General features: G+C 38.4%; 1 protein-coding gene across 1 annotated transcript in view; it reads left to right on the top strand.

Annotated features, from left to right (window-relative positions):
- The window catches only part of LOC139933771 (proteasome activator complex subunit 4-like), a 42,424-nt gene that overhangs the window by 11,729 nt on the left and 9,544 nt on the right, over positions 1-21,151 (top strand). The window contains exons 14-34 of the mRNA XM_071927977.1: positions 1,725-1,878; positions 2,678-2,776; positions 3,371-3,508; positions 4,160-4,375; positions 5,024-5,178; positions 5,751-5,846; positions 6,629-6,803; positions 7,490-7,588; positions 8,111-8,272; positions 10,546-10,674; positions 11,411-11,602; positions 11,984-12,120; positions 12,484-12,537; positions 13,029-13,158; positions 13,501-13,736; positions 14,356-14,425; positions 15,587-15,712; positions 16,791-16,943; positions 19,056-19,252; positions 19,974-20,105; positions 20,621-20,838. Coding sequence (XP_071784078.1) covers positions 1,725-1,878; positions 2,678-2,776; positions 3,371-3,508; positions 4,160-4,375; positions 5,024-5,178; positions 5,751-5,846; positions 6,629-6,803; positions 7,490-7,588; positions 8,111-8,272; positions 10,546-10,674; positions 11,411-11,602; positions 11,984-12,120; positions 12,484-12,537; positions 13,029-13,158; positions 13,501-13,736; positions 14,356-14,425; positions 15,587-15,712; positions 16,791-16,943; positions 19,056-19,252; positions 19,974-20,105; positions 20,621-20,838 — 3,068 coding nt within the window. The remainder of the gene's footprint in view (positions 1-1,724; positions 1,879-2,677; positions 2,777-3,370; positions 3,509-4,159; positions 4,376-5,023; positions 5,179-5,750; positions 5,847-6,628; positions 6,804-7,489; positions 7,589-8,110; positions 8,273-10,545; positions 10,675-11,410; positions 11,603-11,983; positions 12,121-12,483; positions 12,538-13,028; positions 13,159-13,500; positions 13,737-14,355; positions 14,426-15,586; positions 15,713-16,790; positions 16,944-19,055; positions 19,253-19,973; positions 20,106-20,620; positions 20,839-21,151) is intronic.

Here is a 21,151-nt window from a genome sequence, read left to right as displayed (position 1 = left end):
CTGGAAGGTCGGTTTAGTGCATCAAATTCAAGTTAAGTCATCAAGGTGTGGGTTTGAATCCCAGTCATGACACTTGTGTCCCAGAGCAAGACACTTAGAGGAACATTTCAGAATTGGTTTTAGCTAGGAAAACAGTTGCTGGCAGTGTAAGCACTTAAGGTAATCCACCATATACATAAACTGAGGTTTAAGATCGATCTGCCATCTGGGTCACGAAAACCTCAATTTTGTTTAAATAAATAAAACACTCACTGAGGGATAAACTCCAAGCACTTTGTGCCTTCTGCAACGTTCCTATACATATTACATTTTCCCATAGAGTTATATATAAGAACTAGAGGGCGCACTGGCCTATATACGCGCCCCGGCATGCGCGCAGGCGGCCATTTTCTAAGTTGACAAAACAGCCATCTCACAGCGTGTGTTTGTGCGGCCATTTTGTAAGTTGAACAAGCAGCGCCGCGTGAGCGTTCAATAAAAAAAACTCAAACGTGTATTTCACTTTCAACGTGCGTACAGAATGGCGCGCTTGTCATCTTGCGGTCCCGTTGCGTTTGTGCAAGCAGCATCACCAGTGTGCCCTCTAGTTCTTATATCGTAGGAGGTCCTGTTTTCGAGGTGTCCCTAATATCGTGGCAAATCTTTTACCTCTCTGTGCGCGATGTAAACAGTCCCTAGATAAAAATTGTGTGGTTTTATTTGCCAAGCAAAGAGTCTCCTCTTCTTTGACCAAAACTTAGAAACACGTAATGCTCCACTGGTCATTTGCATTTGGTATTTTAGGTATTTCTACAAGGTACAAAAATATGTCATAATGTTGAGGCCATAAAAAAATATTTGCCCACCGAAAAAGTTTCATCAAACGCTATTTCAATTCACAATTCATGATGATCAAAATCATGTGACTGAATGTTTTGCTGAGCATTCTTAAAGAAAAATACAGAGGCTTAAAGAAGCCATGTGCCTTATATCATTTTCTAATATTTTTTGAGATTTTTATTTTGTAACCCTCGTATCAATACTATTATTTATATTAAAATTTAAACATCAGCTTGTTGATTCAATTATTACTGTTTATTAATACGCTTTATTATAAATATTAAGAAAAAAAGTAGAAAAAAAATAAATAGAAATCAGATTTTGAAGCCAGTAATTATTCACACTTTTTATTTTTTTTTTTTTTTTTTAATTTTTTGCATGGTAATTTTAAAAATTTAATAAAAAAATATTTTGAATAAAATGAAGGCAACTGCTGGCTATACAGTCATACACAGAGTCTCAAAGGACACTTGTAGTCACTGCAGATGTTTCTTCCATGTATGGCTTCACCGGGAAACCATACTTTCTTGTTTGCCGTGAAAATAGGAAAAATTCAATGCAAATGGGGCCAGTTGAAGTCATCCAAGATCGGTGTGTGGTGTGAACATTTCAATGTCCATCAAGTTTTAATATATGTTTGCATACTTCGTATTAACAAATGAAGATAATTAGGGCATCGGTTGATATATTGCATCATTATTTTTTTCCCAATTCAAAGAAAAAGGCATAATAGCGTGATAACTGGTAAGCAGAGGATATATAACTCTATGCATTTTCCCCATAACAGTAGTGCCCTCTACCAGGAGAAGTTGCCGTGCCCATTCAAAAGCAAAGTTCAAAACCTGAATTACTGTTCTCCTTTTTTGTCTTGGATAACATCTCAATAAACCTTTGATTTGTTACAGATGCTTCAGTCTGATTGAGAATAGTTGCATGGAGCAAATCCGCTCCCAAGACAGTAACCCCAACAGAGCCAACAACCAAGAGAAATTAGTGGACGTCGGTCTCACATCCACCTTCAATACAGTCCTATCACAATGTTCACCTCAACTGTTTAAGGTTTGTATAATCACTGTAGGGGGTAGCTTGATCAATAAGGGCTGTTCGATGATGTGTGAGATGCTGTGTAAATCTTTGTGAACTTGCAACAACAGGCGATCAGTGTTGTAGCTAGACCAGTTTCAGTGGTGGGCTCTAAATCCAATTTAGTCCGTCATGTTAAGATAGGGGGCCATCATTGCTTATCTGGTTTGCACACAGGGTATTTTGCTTTAGAGGGCTCAGCAAAACTGTCTAGTTCCGCCCACCGCGGCTACAACACTGCAGACCATAAGCAAAAACTATAAATAAATAGTAAACTTGCAGGTACAACCATGTAGCAAAAGTTACTATTTATTTCTGGTTTCTTCTTATTTCTCTACACCATGCAAAGCTTAAAACAATACTGCAGACCATATCTCTGTAGAGTCGTAGATTGGTAAATACTCCAAGAATGAATGACTATAACAACTGTACTCCATGAGAAGGAGACGGGTTCCCTTTGAAGTCATCTGGTTTGGATACTTGTTCACCCTAAACCATTTGAATCTGAGCATTCTTAGGATTTGTGGTTGATTTTTGAGTGCTAAATGTGGATTGATTTTGTTTCTTTATGTGAAAAGTTTTCTCATGGTGTTATCAAAAACCAGTAAAGCTATCAGGATATCATACTATTAAAAATGCTTGTTTCTTTATTTCCACATCTATTATGTTTCTTTCTTAACAATTCTGAATTAGGATAAAGAGTTGGTAACAGAGCCACCTTGTTACCAATGTTCATCTTTGATAACGTTTTATCTTGTGTATTCTTTGGATACAGGTTGCTCTTGATAAGTTGTTCTCCTTTGTCGCTAACAAAGTTCTTGAGACTAAAATAGCCGGGAAGATGGTTGCTCATATGTGTAGATCGGCAACTAAGGTAACAACTTACATTTTTCATACTTCTTAAGTCGTATCCCTCTCTTCTTTTTGCACCTAGTCATGTCTTCAAATATTTAGCTATTCATTTGTGTCCTTAAAGACACTGCACACTATTGGTAATTGTCAAAGACCAGTCTTCTCACGTGGTGTATCTCAACATGCATAAAATAACAAACCTTTGAAAATTTGAGCTCAATTGGTCGTCGAAGTTGTGAGATAATAATGAAAGAAAAAACACCCTTCTCACACGTGTGAGTTGTGTGCTTTCAGATGCTTACGAGAATCTAATTCTGAGGTCTCGAAATCAAGCTCGTGGAAAATTACTTCTTTCTTGAAAACTACGTTACTTCAGAGGGTGCCGTCTCTCACAATGTTTTATACCAACGACAGCTCCCCATTACTCATTACGAAGTAAGGTTTTATGCCAATAATTATTTTGAGTACTTACTAATAGTGTCCACTGCCTTTAAGGATTTGTTTCAGTTTTTTGCCTTGTCTTTCAGATGAGATGTACAGCCGTTTATTGTCAAATATCCCAGTGCACTTATCTCTTAGATACTTAAATAATAATCCTAACTTGATTGATTTCCAGACCAATGCGAAGATGGCATTACGGAAGTTTATCCCTCATTGTAGTGGCATTGTCTTGAATCTTACTTCATCTGAAGACGTTCAACTAGAGGAGGATTTAGACGGCCAGCTTCTGTTCAATCTTCAAATTCTATCAGAGGTAGCAACCAAAATACTTATTCTTATTTACCACATTCTTATTTTATTTGTGGAAAACGCGTCATGTGTCATCCATTATTTTGCCATTTACTTGAGTTACTCCAATAGTTTATGTTGGTCAGGCACCCGCGTCCTATGTGGATAACTATTAGTAAGTACTTGGCAGCGTAAAAGTTGGTCACAGCCTGTGTGTCCAAACGAGACAAGCGCACACTGGACAAAGTTGCTGTCTTCTTGGAATCGCCAATGTTTAGAAGTGGTTTTTATAGTTTTCAGAATGTTGGTTGGAAAGTTTCTGTGTTTGTTTTGTCCTTACTGTGAGCAAAATTTGTTTCGACATTTTCCCTTCTTGAAGATAAAAGCTGCATTATCAAACTTTTCCAATATCATTGGCAAGATCCAAAATCTATAATTTAAACTCCTGTAAAATATTTGCTGTGAAAACGGCCCTGTGGCATCGACAATTTGTATCGCATTCACTCTCCTAGGAAATAGAATCAGTCTTTACACTATAGTACCCCTGTTCTGAAACCACCCCAACTGCTTTGGAGTATGCAGCACCAGGATCCAAATGCGCGCTCAGGATGCTAATAATTCACATCGGTTTGGCATGATCCAAAATCTCTAAACCCTGACCTTGATTTCCTTACAGATTGTTCGGTGCCCAAGTCAGGAACTTCTAGAGTACCGGTCAATTCTTGAAGACGTCCTACGCTCAACGCTACATCTAACCTGCAAGGAGGGTTACCAGTTAGGCTGTGTACTGCTGAGGCACATAATGAAGGCTTGTTGCACTACATACCCACTGGAACATTGCAGTGTACCTGGGAAACTAGACCGACCATTTACGGAGTATCTACCAATTAGGGTAAGACGGGGTATGATTTTTGGTTTTAGCTAGAGTCGCAAACAGTGTTGGAATATTTGTTGATAGTGTATACTAGTCGCTTTGTCTGACAAAAAGGTAGAAACAAAGAAACAACTCTAACCATCCTACAAAGCCATCAAGTATTACCTGCTGAGGTGCTGTAGTTTTTGAGAAATGAGTAAAACAATGTCAAGAAAATACAATCTTACATGCTAAAACAATTTTTGTCTACTGCATGAGACGAAAACCATTTTATTAAAAACCAAAAACTAATATTCTTTATCTCAATGCAAATTTAACATTTGTTATAGAAAATTATTTTCATGACTTGTTCTACTAATTTGTCACAAACTACAGCACGTCATCAAGTATCTTCTAACTGTGTGAGTTAAATGTAAATATGTGGACATTGTGTTTCGTGTCCTACAAAAAGTACCCAGACCCTTTCAACAGCTCTGGTTGGTCATTATCAACCATTTAAACACCCCCACGTGACGCGCTCTCCACCAATAAGAATAGCAAAACTGGCTGGCGTATTTATGAATGCAGACTTAATGCTTATCCTGAAGTGTCTTAATATATCTCTTGTGTTCTTCCACCATAAGCAGTGTTTAACAATCGGCATGTCAAACTTTTTATTCTTTCTAGGATTGGGGTACATCTGGTGATATAGACAACCTGGATATTAAGTGGCACCTTCCAACAGAGTACAGTATAGCAGCAATCAAGGATCTAATGAAGCTGTTCTACTATCCAGAGATTACAAAGATACAAAACTTCATCAAGGGTGCTGAGATGTCAAGGTAATGAGTGGTAGCAGTGCAACTGCCACCAGAAGTTAAAAGCACGGGCCATTTGTGTCCGTGAGATGAGTTGTAAACCTGTAGGTTTCCACAGTTAGTTTCAAACGATTAACACTTAATTTCCAACCGACATGTTGGTCATTCTTAAAATGGTTAGGTTTGTGGTTATACACGAACAAATTTACAAGAACAGGATCTGATTTTTCAACCTCCTGGTTTATGTGCCAATCTACCAACTTATCTATATTGTAGTCTTTTTATGGTGGTCTCCACATTTTGTCAATATCATTGTTTGGTTTACACTTTTGAGAAGTCTTAGCGGAGGTCGCAAGTTCAAATTCCATTCTTAACTCTTCTTTGTTCACGTAGTCAGTTTTCCTTGTACATGTAGTTTATTACTCGACATTGATTAAATCACAAACTTGTGCTTGTAAATATTTAAGCCCTGCGCACCAACAGAAATGTGTGTAAAACTCTTGTGTTTCTGGAATTAAAAGTAAAGTTACAAACTCACCACTGAGGTCCATTTAGTAATTGTTTATGTTCTCTTATGTTATTCTTTTCTTTCATAGAGAGCATCTTCTCCAAAGTTTAACCATAATACATGAAGCTATTACGGGAGCTGGCTCAATCATCCCCAGATGGAACAAGCCCGTTGTACCCAATTTGTAAGTGCAACTTCTATTATGATAACAATTTTCACATAAGGATTTCAAGTTTGTTCAGTTGTTACTGCAGTATGCAGCTAGCACCCAAACTGCATGCCATGTCATCCAAACTGCAAGAGAAATGTTTGTCGGTTAGATTGTGAATTTGTAATGGTGGAGAACCAATCAAGTGATTTTCTACAAATTTACATGTTCATGTACATAGCTCAGGGGAACAAGAGTGATAGAAATAGCCTTGGGTTTGAGGTTTTTATTAGGCTGGTACTAGGTAAAGCGATTTCCATCCTGTGCGATGTGCCACAGAGAGCGGTTAACCAGTATTTCCGTCATCGATCCACTTTGTGGTTTTCAATTTGTTAGCGTCTGTTGGTCTGCTTTCTTAAAGCCATTGGACACTTTCGGTACATACAAAAATAATTTACAAATAACTTACAGGGTTTACAGAAGGTAATGGTGAAAGACTTCTCTTGAAATATTATTCCATGAAATGCTTTACTTTTTGAGAAAACATTAAAACAATATCAATTCTCGATATTGAGAATTACGGATTTAGAAGTTGTGATACACAACGTGTTGGCCTTGGACAATACTGTTTACCAAAAGTGTCCAATGGCTTTAACATTGCCAATTTCCTCACAATAATGGTGGAAGATGGACTCCAAAGAAAAAAAATCCATTACCATAGTATAACCAAAACAATTGTTGCAGATGGAATCTATCGGTTTTGCACACCCTCTGAGGGCAAAGGACACCTTATAATAATTTTATTTTGATCCATACAGAGTTGAGAGCGTGATGGAGCAAAAGGTGTCAGCCCAGCTTCAGTTGGGAACGGCCGAGTTTAGCAAGGCTTTCACCGGCATTAGGGAAGAGGTTATTCATATGAATCACAATCTATTGGAACACATGTTGGCAACAGGCGAGGATGATACTAAAGCACTTCAGCTTATCTGTAAGGTAAGATACACTCCAGGGTTGGTGATGATATGGGATTGGTGTGGTTAGTTAAAGACAGTGGACACTATTGGTAATTGTCAAAGATCAGTCTTCTCACTTGGTGTAGCTCAACATTTGCATAGAATAAGTTGCTGGATAATAATGAAAGAAAAAATACTCTTGTCACACGCAGTTGTGTGCTTTCAGATGCTTATATAAGATGACAAAGGTTCTCATAAGAAGCACCAAGATTTGTTCTCTTATGAGTAAATATCAGTAGGCACTTGCCGTGAATTGCAAGACCCCAGACTTAAGCCTTGGCTGATAATCTGACATGGTAAACTTGATTTTCAGAAAACTCGGACTTAACTCTCATTGAGCCAAATACAATGCCACAACGGTGGCAGCTTGTCCATTCTTGCATGCTATGAAATCTGTGTTACAAGGGGACTAAGGTCTGGGACCGATCATTCTGCAGCAATTGTCTCACAATAGATATATTGTCATCTTTGTCCTTTATTTTTCTAATAGAAACATACTTCCTTTATTTTTATCTTGTTTTTTTGTATATCACCTCTGGATCAGAGGCTGGTAATAGCTGGATGGATGCGGTTGAGTGTCGCAAGTTGTCAATTGGTCACCGGCCAAGAGATTTATTCACTTTTGTCAGTGTGATTTAAGTTATGTTCTTTTTGTCCTTCAAACAGATTCACAACACATTGTTGTGGTACACTGGCACATTCAAGAACAACTTTGATAGTCGCTGGAAGAACTTCAAGATGATTAAGAAAGCCATGGGAGATAAGGTAACTAAAAATGGTACACCATTCCAACACCTCGTTCCACATAGGCTGAACTCCTTTCCTAGTGCATGCTTCTATCCTACAATCTAGACTGTTTTAAGAGAGTGGCTTTTTAGAACCTTTCATAAAACCTTTGTAAACTCTTTGGTTGGGATTCCCGAATTGCAATATTTTAGGTATGTTTTCAGCTAACTCATCTTTTATCAATTACATGTCTCGTTTAGGTCTATTGGTGATACAGCTTTCTTACAATATATTTCTTAGGCAAAGGAAAACATGCATTTTTTTAAATTTAGGAATATACTTTACCGTAGTGTTTTATTGTTGCTATCTGATTTATTACCCTTTTGCTTTACACAAATATGAAAGCAAGTTAAAGTTTTACAGGTATAATGTGTGGTTTGTACTGGTGGACTCAAAACGTCTTGGAACGGTATGCTCTGTCTGTCATCAGCAGACCGAGCTGACATATCATTTTATACAGTTCTAGTTATGATTAACGTAATGTTGTTTTGATTGTGATAGTTACATGGCAATAAAAGCCTGATGCGAGCATTGCTAGTTGACCGGGTACATCTCCAACATGAGCAAAGACTCCAGCAACAACTAAGACAAGTGGTGTACACAGAGATGGACCAGATCGTTGCTCATGACTTGACAAACTTGTCAATGAGTAGATATAGTATGGTGAGTTGGCCTCGTTTGTTTCTCTTATTCATTTGATTTATTCTGGTTGTGAAGCCAAGGACTCTCTGAAAAGCGAACTTATTCACTATACTAGCCAAGAACCAAATGGAGAGAAGGAAGTTTTAGTTTTAGATTTTAGATATGGGAGAGAAAAAACACCAAAGAATTAGTCCAGGGAAAACCCACCTAGTCATTTATGGACTTAAAACCCAATCCACATAGTGCCACAGCATGATTCGAACCTGGGTCCTAGAGGTGTAAGAAAAGGAAAGACACCACTACGCCAACCTGACGTGTAGGCTGAGTGCAGGCTTGGAATTACATGGAGGCCACAAAGACCAATAGCCTCTTTTGCCCCTGGACTTTGCCTTGGTGCCCCGTCAAGCGATTCCCATTTACTTTAAGATTCTCCGAAGGAAATACTCTTTGTAAAATGTTTGCCATCTCAAAGATGAAATTCCAGGCCTGATAGTTTCAAAGCAGTCCATTCAAACCTTAAAAGTCACATTTGTTCTGTAGAGATCTAGATTGAAGCTTGCATTTTTTATTTTTGATAAAGTTCAGTGCCCATACAAAATCCTATGTCAGATAATGTTAAGCAAGTCTCACTATGCAAAGGTGGTTGCAGGAGATATTTGAGGAAATTATGAATGAATATTGTCAAGTTTTGTTTTTATATATGTGACCCGCTCTGACGAAATGAGGAATGTCTAGTAAAATTTCATTTCGTGTAATTTGACACCGAACATAATCATAACAAAAAAATTATTGAAAATTATTGAAATTTTTAATTTTTTTATTTCTACACTTTTGGGTTGCCTAAATCTTGATGAAACTTACTATGGTCTTACCTTTTCGTCAAAAGATTACTAAAGATGTAAAAACAGACGATTTCTGAGCCATGTTCTTGACGTAATTATCCAAAAATGTTCCAAATCCCACGGGACAGACAGCGAACATTCATTGAAAACACCAAATTTGGCGCTGTCGCAAAACCTTTCACACAACTTGCATAGCGCCACCAAGAGTACCATTGGAAAGCCAAAGATCCGAGCTGTCTAAATATAGCCACCAAAAACACGTGTCAACACTGAAAGGGGTTCAAAGGTCACCAAAGGCAACCCCTGTTTTATCAGCGATGACATCTCTCATTCATAAATCCGCGTCGCGAGATTAGTATGGCTTACAGACCGAGGCGTATGTTTATCCATTCAGCGTGAGAGTCCGTCACCCGACCCGGTCTTGTTGCCATAGCTCGTTGCAGCGCTGGTAATACGACAATGTTCACACGGACACTGCGCGGGTACCATGCAGTTGCAGCGCTGGTAATACGCAATGTACACACGGACACTGCGCGGGTACCATGCACAAACTTTGCTACACGTACGACGTGTGGACAGTGGAATGTTTATCAAACGTTGGGAAAACAGTGTCTAATTTCCATCATTGTTTCGTGGTTTTTCAAGGTTGAATTGTTCCAAACCCAAATAATTCTGAATGTTAAAGGAATAATCTTTCAGTTAAACTTCATGCTGGGTGAGAAATTTCGCTAAAATCATGAGAAACATGCACGGGGAAATTGCGAATGTTCCCTCGTCTTCAAGCCGAGTATACCCGTGGGGGTTGATGCTGTGCGCTGAGTGACAGCTGTCTTTACTATGTTTTGACTTGACGCAAACAAAACTCGCATTTCAAGTTGGAAATATCAACGCAAATGGCTCTAAAATTTCAGGTAAACATTGTCAAACTTATTGTTGAAATTGTCTACTCATCATAATCTTACTTCTCGTTGAGTTGTTTGTTCATTTTGGTAATTTTGTTTGCCTGACCACGGGGGGTTAAAAATTGATGTTTTCATTATCGTAAACAAATAAAAATTATTATTTTAATGAGTGTGTGTGAGACGTCGCGTTTTTTCAAATTAATTTTTCTGAAGTTTGTGTTTTTCCAAAACGCGTCATAACATTAAGCGTCAAGGTCGTCGAAAATTCCACATTATTTCAGACAGGAAGGTCGTATGGTCTTGATTTTTAGTTCATTTAAAATATTAAGACTTGCTTAATTGGATTATTATGAAAAATGCAAAAGTGAAATTCACTAGACAATCCTCATTTCGTCAGAGCGGGTCACATATTTTTAATTTTATTGTTTTAAATGTTGAACCAGATCAATTTTAACCCAGTCATCTTATTATCTTTAGTTATTAATAGGCAGCATTTTGTTTTTACAACATTGCTGTACTGACACTAAATGCCATGATCTTTATTGTTTAGGTTCGTAAGGCTGCCCAGAATGTCCTTTTCTCCAGCATAGATCGTTTGATGTATAGTCGCTATGACATCATCCCTATAGTGCTTGATCAGCTGAAGGAAGATGAAAACATCTCACATCACACCTTCAAGGTAAGTCATGATCTGGATTTCACTCTGTCATCTCCAGCTTGTAGTAACAAGTCCCAAGTCTACCATTTCTCCAACTCAATAAGGGGCTCCAAGAGGGCAAGTTTTGAAGTTCCTCATTCCTCGGTTGGAAGGGGTGTTTTTCAGAACCTGTTTTCTGTGTACCACAGTAGGTGCAGCCCTATGCATGCTACACAATGGAAATCCATAAACAAAACAGGCAGTAAGTTGTTCCGGGCGTTAAAAAAACATTGGCCATAAGTCTGTTCCAAATAGTTTGATTAAAATCATCCGATGCGAGTGGTTAAGACGGTCTGTTGACAACTGGCATGTGATTACTTCATCAATTGCAATCCACAATGGAGTACCATTTTAAGATTGAATTGTAGTAGGCTTGAGTCACAGTGGTTAGGTTTGATTAATCTTGGCCAACTTTGAATGGGCTTGTATTGTAATCTGATTCCAATAGTTCTTGCCTTGATCTGTCAGTGCTACTGTTCCATTCCAACATCAGTAATGCATTTTGGTTGACAGTTTTCCAAGTTATCCTAAGACTTTAAGAGTAAATTATTTTAGTTTCTTGTATTGTATGGTTTTTGAAATCTTGGTAAAATAATTTTTGTTAAATATTAATAATAGAATGACCACAGCTCACCAGAGATTTGATCAGTGAGATGGCATCACATCAAGATCATTGTCAAGACTGCTCCTCTTACTTTGTTTTCATCTATCCATGTAGGGTGCTCTGCATATACTACATGCTCAGAGTATGGGGACCTTGGCATGCGTACACGACTGGGAACTATTGCAGAAATGCTGGACTGCGTTGGTGCAAGCTGGTCACTCCGAGAAGCTGTCAATCATGAAAGTGATTGATGGGATTGTCATGAAGATTCACAGGGTGTATGACACGGTGGCTATTACTCATAAGGTAAGAGGGGTGTGGCTAGAAGGGGGTGTTTTCAAGACGCTGTGTCACTCTTTGTATGTGTGCATCTATAAGCTTATCACGTTAGGTGCCTCCTTACACACTGGAAAGTCTAGATTGATATAAACACCTACATGTACCGTCAAGCTGGCAGCAAAACAATTGAGAAAAATCCTGAATTGTTTCAGGTGTTGAAAAATGTCTGCCATAAGTCTGTTCGAAAAGAAAATCGCTTTTTTCTGGTTATTGAACTTAGCAAACAATGCGTAGAAATATTTTTTGTTTGGGGAAACCACTGGATTCCTAACAAACAAGAACAATTTCCATTTTTAGTTCCATTGGTCAATATCTTGATTTGACGAGTATTCAACTTTTTGTGAACAGGTGTCACAAGGATGTGTAGATGTGGCTGGCCAGCTTCTGATGTCTGGTTGCCCCTCCACAGATATTGCAGCACCAACTGCTGAAGAAATGGAACAGGCAGTCGTCAGGTTGAATGCGCTGAATGAGAAAAATCTAAGGTATATAGGAGATGTATAAGATATAAAGGCAAGTTAGTCTTCAATGTTATAGTGACAACAAAAATTGTCATAACGGATCACTGCAAATCTGTCATTGCTAACTTATTGGTTTGTCAGATTTGCAATGACTTCTCTTGGATAGACCCCTTTTTTGACAAAACAAGTTCTCTGTAATATTATTGTTGGTTTCACCCAAGTGCGATCAGTACTGCATACTTTGATGTTTTTAAGAGTCTTTCCAGAGTCCTGCAGGAAATAAGTCATAAGCATATCACTCATGTGGGATTCGAACCCATGTGGGTTGCTAACATGGGTTGTACTTCTTGTGTATTCATTTGGAAGTTGTTTTTTGGTTCATTGCAGTATCTACACCAACATGTGCACGACGTTAGTGGAGCTGGTAGAACGCGGCAATTTGTAAGTATATTCCATTTCCTAACCTTATAAGAATAAGAGTTTACATAGTCTTAATTATTTATTTCAACGGTGTCAAATCTGATGAAGAACATTTTGGGAAGCTGGAAATTCACGTATGTCTTGTTTATCCAAATTCTTTGGGGTGTAGCCTGGGTTCAATTTCGCAGAAAAATAGTGCTTAACAACTGTCTGCTAAGCGGAATAAAATAAGCACGATACCACTACATGTGAAATACTTTATGGTTGATAGCTGTATTCTGGTAAGCATAAATTTGTTGTGCCCAGGCAGTTTTTGTGCTGCAGCAGCTCTTTGAAATTGGGCCAAGAAGTTGACTTTACAAACAATTTACAGAAAGTGTAAAGAAGTAGACTTTACAAACAATTTACAGAAAGTGTAAAGAAGTAGACTTAACAAACAATTTACAGAAAGTGTCCACTTGCTACATATTGGGAAAGGATATATTATTGAATATTTGTTCTTTGTGTTTCAGACGTTGGAAGTTTTCTCAGATGGCGACGGGCATGTTGAAGCTGCTTCTGAGACATGACACCCCACCCCCTACACCAGTAGTCCGATTGTTTGTCAACTTCCTGGTTGATGAGACTCTACATGTACGCAAGGTATGATCAACAAACAAGCAGACGAATCCTTAAAGGGTTTTGATACCGTTTGTAGATCAAGTTTTTGGCCATGACATGAGTCCCTACTAACTGAATGAAGATATGAAGATGTAGATATAATTTACCTTTAGAAGTTTCAGTTTGATTACTGGCAGTCATCAAGTTGTTGAGAGAAAAAAAGTGAAAATCACAGAGCAATGTTTTTAGGAGAGTCGTGGAAATCTGTCTAACATGCTAAAATAACTTTACCCAAAAAATAGAGCACCTCAGCAAGTACTATTTTAAGGGGGGCTGCCACCGTGTTAGTTAAATTTGATGCAGTGTTTTCTTATCTCTCCATAGATGGCTATTGCAGCAGTTGGTGCCATCTTAAAAGTCCTAAAGCGCCCTCACAAGATGATCCCATTAGACCCCTACAAGGTATCTGGTAGCACCCCACCGGCAACGATAACCCCAGGGGTCAGACCAGACAACGCCTGGCATCATTTCAACTCCTCTACGTTACCCAAAACGCAGGAAGAGTGGGACGCATGTGTCTTTGTGGAGAAGACACATTGGAGCTTTTATACCTGGCCAAAGTAAGTAAAGCTCACAGACTTTATGTTACGCATTCTAAGCCCTTTTTATATGGCCCAAATAAACCTTGATAACACTGATCTCAGATTATTTATTTTATCTGCTCACGCTTGACTGAGTAATTTGAGCACAGATATAGTCGATTACAAATCAAAATTTACTTTCTTATCCTTGTTTGTATGAGTGAAATCGTTATATTTTACTTGTATGATAAAGGCATGCATTTTTTGTCTGACCTCGGGTGCATTCTTCATTCCAGAGGAAGAGTTGACGTATCATTTTGTAAAAATAAGTGGACACAATCGGTTGGCCTCATGAAAATCAGACAATTAATCAGACCTAAACCATTTGGCCAATTTAACAGCCTGACAATTCCTAATGAAACTTACAGGGGTTAACAGGATTTGTTGAACCGTTTAAAACTTGTAAAGATGTTTGGGCACAAGTTAAGTTTATGAATTAATTCAGTTGCTATATTGTATACATGATTCCACTGAGCTGTGACTGAATTTCATTATTTTAAACTCTCAATGCACAAAATCCAAAAAGACCATCATAAACTTGAGAAAGGATGTTTAAGAATTTGAGAATAACTCCTTTTCTTCTTTTTTGTATCTGAAGGGACATGAAGGTGTATGCAGGTGAAAGTGAGCAACCTAAATTAGACAGGACCGTGGATGAGTTATCTGAGGTACTTGGTGTGCACTTTTGCTTTTCACAGCATATTCATTTATTATTATAAATGAATTCTCAATCTGCTGACTAGCAGTAGAATAAATAGCAAGAAAAGTTCTAAAAATACCTCACCTAGTCCCAAGTCCTACAACAGTTCCATTAGTAGTGGTATTTTCTGTGCTTCTCTTAATCCATTTTTATCCATTTAGAAAAAAACACACTTTTCTATGTTTCTTTTTCATTCTTTACTTGCATTTCTGCTTATAATCGTATACAAACATTTTGGGTTTGAACCATGATTCATTAATACCTCAGACAGTTTCGCTATTCCTATTGGTGGAGAGTGCGTCATGTGGGTCATGTGTATAAACCTTTGTTTATGACCGGTAAAAAGTGTTAATTCATGGGCGTGACACGCGACCTTGCACCTGTTCTTATAAGACAGTTTCTTCATTCCTATTGGTCGAGAGCAACGGCTAAAACAGTTGTGCCACATCACGCGACGCGCACAGCATTCCCTTATAAGGAGTAGTTTACCAAAGGGCGGCAGAGGGCTTTACCAGTTCATAGCTGGAGGGGTGTTGTGTTGAAAGAAATCATTTTAAAATTATTATTTTTGCATTTATTTTACGTTTTGACCAAAAAACGTTGATGTTTTTTGACCGAAAAGGTATTTATGAAAGTGAATCAAAGTGTGTTGAATCGATTTTCAACTAGTGGTTTAAACCTGCCGAGGCCTGGTTCTTGATAATTTACCTCGAATTCGTCTCGGTAAAATTATCAAGAACCAGGCCTCGCTGGGATTAAACCACTAGTTGAAATCCTCTTCACCACACATTGATTCCCTTAATAATCGACTGGAGTGGGACTTGAACCAACTGAGCTATCCAGCCTTATGTTGGCGGTCTCCCTTTAAGTCGATATCTTTGTTCGGACATGGCAGTCAGAAGCCAAGTGTTAGCTACCACATTACCAGCGATAACACTCAAGCTTACGATACAACCTGCCAGAGGATCACCAAAGAGGATTTGTTTTTTTAGTAATAAATATCAAGTAATCAACCACAGGGGAAACTGATAACCCATCAGTTTCCTTTGTTGTTTATAACCCAAAACAAACATCTGATCATTTTGTGGTAATTTAATCCATTCATTTTCTTGTCCCCCTTTCATTATAGAGTGAGAGAGCAGTACATGATTGTTTCTCCAGCGAAGAGTTTGTCAAGAAATTGATTGAGTTTCTATCATTAGAGGATCGTAAAGGCAGAGACAAATTTAACACCAAGAGATTCATCCTTTTCAAGGTACATGATAAATCTCACTGTTTTTTTTCATATTTATTTATTTATTGGAAACAGTTTTGTTTGTTGAGATAATCCTCCCGGCAAACTCCCAAAAGGGGATATTAACACCAAGCTGGCAACAGCATTGCACAAATCACGAAAATTGTGATTCAGTAACTAGATGAGAATACTAACTGTAGTCATTCTATAATCAGTGGTTAGATTGATAATAATGAGAAATAATGATTGACCAGTTTTAAGAAAAGTTTAACGATCTATTTACAATGTAGCATTAGTTAAAATGTTTAAACAATTAATTTTGGTGTTCCATTTGTTGAAGCCGTTATGAAGCCCTGTGTGCCCAATTTCTGACCCCTACCCCCACACCCAACGTCCTGCAGGAAGTACAGGTCCAATCAAAATACTTCACTTTGTTTTCCAAGTAGATGTCTAATTTTTTTTTTTTTGGGGGGGGGGGTCTCTAAGTCAGGCTCAATTCAGACCTTTCAGTCTAGTCACAGATTTTTAGGGCCCAATTTTATGAAGTTGCTTCAGCACAAAAGTTAACTTGCGCCAGACAATTTTCTTAGCAGAATATGGTCACCCCACAAACTACCATTTCATATGTACCATTTATAACGTTTATCATGCACATTCTAAAATGCTTAGAAAATTGTTGAGCAATGTTGTCTGCTTAAGCAGTTGTATTAAATTAGGCTCAGGTTTCAAAGTGGACACTTTCAATAATAAAAAATAATAATTTTGGGGGCTAATCATCCTTACTCGCAGCTAAGAGCTGAATTGCGAAGAACGCGGCTGCAACGTGTTTGAGAAGCAGGCATGCAGGGGCGCCTTTGGCTGCCAGGGCCACATCAACCCATTATGACCTGGGAGCACAGCCAAGATCGAAAGTGTTTGATTTTTCCCGAGGGAGGAAAACCGGATAGTCTGGAAAACCCTTGTGGCACAGCAGAGAACCAACGCACAACTCAACTCACTTATGGCCCTGGCCGGGAATCGAACCGGGGTCACCTTGGTGAGAGGCGAGCGCTGGGGATAATCTTGACGATGACATGTTCATTTTGCGTTTGGCACACAGGGTCTGTTCCGGAACTTTGGAGATGCGTTCTTGCCAGTTTTCAAGCCTCATCTGAGTCGACTAGCTCAAAGCTCCCAGGAGAGTGACCAGCGGTGTCTGGCTGAGATCATGACTGGTCTGGTACGAGGCAGCAAACACTGGGGATTCACCAAGGTAAGAACGCAGCCCAGCTGGAGCTTACCACATCAAATCACTTATTAGATCATACCTAAAGGCACTGGACGCTATTGGTAATTACTCAAAATAATGGCTAGCATAAAAACTTACTTGGTAACGAGCAATTGAGAGCTGCTGTCGATAGTATAAAACATGGCTCCCTCTGCAGTAACATAGTTTTTGAGAAAGAGGTCATTTCTCAATCAAATAATAAAAGCCTTCAGACCTGAAGTCTTTTATTATGTATCCATGAACGCATTATGCAACAACGGTGTTTTTTCTTTCATTATTCTCTTGCAACTTCGATGACCAATTGAGCTCATTGTTATTTTATGCACTGTGTTGGGACACACCCAGTGAGAAGACTAATTAATTTGTTAACAATACATTTTTGTGTTTAAAGACACTGGACACTATAACCTCTGATAAAAACCTCAGGAAGGTGTAAACAAATGTTTTTGCTTAAAAGCGCCTATTCCTTTTTACTGCCAGCAATAGCTCTCTGCAGACGAGTGGAGTAGTTTGAGATCATTAAGCTTTGGGGTTAATTATACAGGGACCGATTTCACAAAGATCTAAGATTGATCGTAACTGCAAGTCAATCGTAGTTACTATGTAAAGTGATATGTCACAATACAAATCAGTCTGGTTATACTGACAATTTGTCTTACAATGAATGTTATTGCTTTGTGAAATCGAGCCCAGATCTTTTATTTGTACAAAGCAAAGAGTAGATGAAGCCTTAAGTGGTTGAATTAGAGTAGTGTTGATGGTTGTTATGGTGACACTCAATGCTTAAAGGAACACGTTGCCCTGGATCGGTCGAGTTGGTCTTTGAAAAGCATTTGTAACCGTTTGTTATAAAATGCATATGGTTAGAAAGATAATTTAACAGTAGAATACAATCATCCACACAAGTTTGCCTCGAAATTGTGTGGTTCTCCTTTTTACTTTGCGAACTAACACGGTTGGCCATTTATGGGAGTCTAAAATTTGACTCCCATAAATGGACGACCGTGTTAGTCGACGAGGTAAAAGGAAAATCGTGCAATTTCAAGGCATGTTTGCGTGGATCATTGTATTCTACTTTTACAACATCTTTCTACCCACATGCATTTTATAACAAACGGTTACAAACGCTTTTTATAGACCAACTCGACCGATCCAAGGCAACGTTTCCTTTAATATTACACAGGTGTATATCTATTTGTCTTACATATGTGTACTCAGCATTTCTATTTGTATTACATATATACAAATAGAAGTGCTGAGTATACACTTGAGTTGTGTAAACATAGTTATGTGTCGTACTGTCCTTCATCAAGGTATAATATAGGGTAAGCTGACAGTTTATTTGAATAAAGTACACGGAATGGGCGAAATTTAGCAAACACTGGCAGATTGCAATTCAACCTATGCTTAAAGGGTTACATCCACACAGTGTTTAATTATGAATTGAGCCTTACTAATTTTGAAGTTTTAAAGTTTTTTTGAAAGATTTATATTTCAATGTCCTACACGTTCCAAACAGTCTTTCCTGAGATTTTCTCTCATTTTTTGAGAGGTTCCTTTGGAATTCCCAGATTTGTTTGATTTGTTTTTGTTTCTTATTTGGTAGGAAAGTAGGAAAGTCTATGAATTTGCTGTAATGACACTCCCCTCAACTCCCAGGAGGTTCAAGGTGTCTTCATCCTTAATTATATTAATAATATCCTGAACTAACACCCTGACGACGTAACCACTAGAACTTCAGTCTGATGCACTACCCACGACACAAATAAAGCCCAGTTCATACTTCCTGCGAATGCGATACAAATGTTGACGTCAACGAATAATTCACAGGGGTTGAGTTGTCCTCAACTCTTCTGGGAATATCGCAGCGAAAACAGAGTTGTGACGTCAAATTCACGCTATATTGGCATCGCATACCAAGGAAGTGTGAACCGGGCTTAAGAGACCCATACCATATTTCTATTAGTGAGATAATTAACATTTTATGGGGGAAAAATCTACCCGTACCCTTCCTGATCAGAAAAGATGGTCTGAAAAAAAACCCGATCAAATAATTTGTTTTACCCTCCTGAACTTATTTCTCTTCTCCTCCTCCAGACATCCCAATTGTGGGAGTTCCTGAGTCCCATTCTGAAGAGCGCCCTCTCCCAGGTGACGGTGGAGACTCTCTTTGATTGGGGTACAGCCGTCTCTACAATGAGTGAAAGCAGAGATCCACGTAAGCTACACTGGCTCTTTGAGACGCTGATGGAGTTCCCAACGTATGTGGAAGGAGGATCATTCCTTGAAGCCAGGTAAGATTTCAATGCCTACTGTTTTCAAGGTTGTGTAGTGGTAATAATTTGGTTCAGTTTTTGTCCCAAATGGGAGTTTAGTGGATCTGAATCTTGTCAAGAATTTTTGAAAGTTGTGTACGGTATGTACATGTAGCTACTTTGTAGAGATGGTTTTATTACTTCATTAAATAGTCGTGCATCTGATTTCAGTTGTTTTTTAATTCTGAAATATTTTGCATGGGGTTTTATCACCACAAATTCTTACAAAGTACCTGACATTTATGTTTATTTGGTTTGCGGTAACACCATGTGTATATCTACTTGCCAGGTAGAGTTTGTTCTTAGAGAACTGTCTTGCTTTATTCTATTGAGGCGGAGTAGATAATCAGGGGTTCGGGAGACTTCTCAGTTCTGAAAAGAACTGTCCTGCTTTTTAACTATTACCAGGGTGGATGGTATAGAAAATAGACTTGGACTGCTACTTTAGCTTATAGGATTGTAATTAACTGTTCTGCCGCAGAGTCACCTGACATTTCCTTGGGACAATTGTATAGATGTACAAATTGACTCGGCATAGACACACAGCAGAAACTGAAAATGAGTAACATGTCATGTGATATAATGTTTTTATCAGGTTCCTGTCTATATTTACTGTAGTCAATGAACATGTTTAGTATTTATTTCTGAAATAATATCCTAATATTGTCTTCCCGTTATTACTTCCTTGTATCTTCATCAGTTGGTTGTACATACTCCAAGGTGGCTTCGCTCAGCAGGAATGGAGGATACCTGAACTACTCCGAGGGTTGTTGGAGTACTTGGAGCAGAACTTGGCACACAGCTATAAGAATGTTAGAGACCATATCGGCAGGTATGATTAACAACGCTACTTCGTTGTTGAGGGAATCAATTCTTTGTTTTGGGTTATGCTCAAAGCACTGTTCTTCTGAACGGGAACGTCAAGTACGTTGTGATTTCATCACAGATTACCAAAAGTTAAGCACAGGTCATGCATTGGTGCAGCCAGACAGCTTGACAATATTTGCGATTTAGATTTAAACAATTTTGAGAAAATAGAATTAGCTGTTGCAAACAAATTACCAACCAAAAGAACCGATGGTAGAAATGCAAAAAAAAAAAATTATGGCCTGACGTTTCGACTTTAGCAGAGTATTTCTCAAAGGCTAAATAATGTGGTACAATTACTTACTCTGTTGGCAAATTCATGTTTTCAAGCCTGGACTTACTTAGCTGCTCTGAAGAATTCCTTTTTCATAAATAGTGAAACATTGAGGGAATGTAAACTTTCCTTTCAAAAGTTGTGACAAAAAGAGAAGCGTTTTTTTCAATTAAATGATAACGGATGTTTTTTGTGTGTATATTCAGTACCTTAGCGACCATATTCTTGTATGACTTCGCTTTGCCCAATGGAAAACCTTCATCACCTCACGCAAAGAATTTTGTGGACCGTGTGATCCCCCTATTGGCTCCGATTCAGAACCTGGACTCTTCACCGTCAACAGAGGGCCTGAATCATGGAACAGCAGCGCTGAATGATAAAGTGTCTGCAGAAAAAGAGGCTGCGATTAGATTATGTAAAACAGGTGAGTTTACCCTGGTTTGCCTACCTGTTGTTGACCATTTGGCAACCGTTGGAAAAACTGCTGATGTGATGGGTACCAAGTGGTTCACTTATATGTGTTTCTTATCATTTATAAAAAAGTGAAAGCATAAATAAAGAAAATTCATAATGCGCAATTCAATTGTGCCATCCACAACTGAACCACCTCATGACAGTTTTGTAAGAACAACTTCCGTGTCCACCCGCAGCACTTATTTTTAACTGGTTGGAGCTTCTTGAGTAATCACTTTCCAAATATCGTTGCCCTGACTTAACAAAGGAAAGTTTACAAAGGT

The sequence above is a fragment of the Asterias amurensis genome, chromosome 1 (assembly GCF_032118995.1).
Source record: "Asterias amurensis chromosome 1, ASM3211899v1".
Taxonomy (NCBI): Eukaryota; Metazoa; Echinodermata; class Asteroidea; order Forcipulatida; family Asteriidae; genus Asterias; species Asterias amurensis.
Note: the sequence above shows the minus strand (reverse complement) of the source record. Positions and strands in the feature narration are given on the sequence as shown.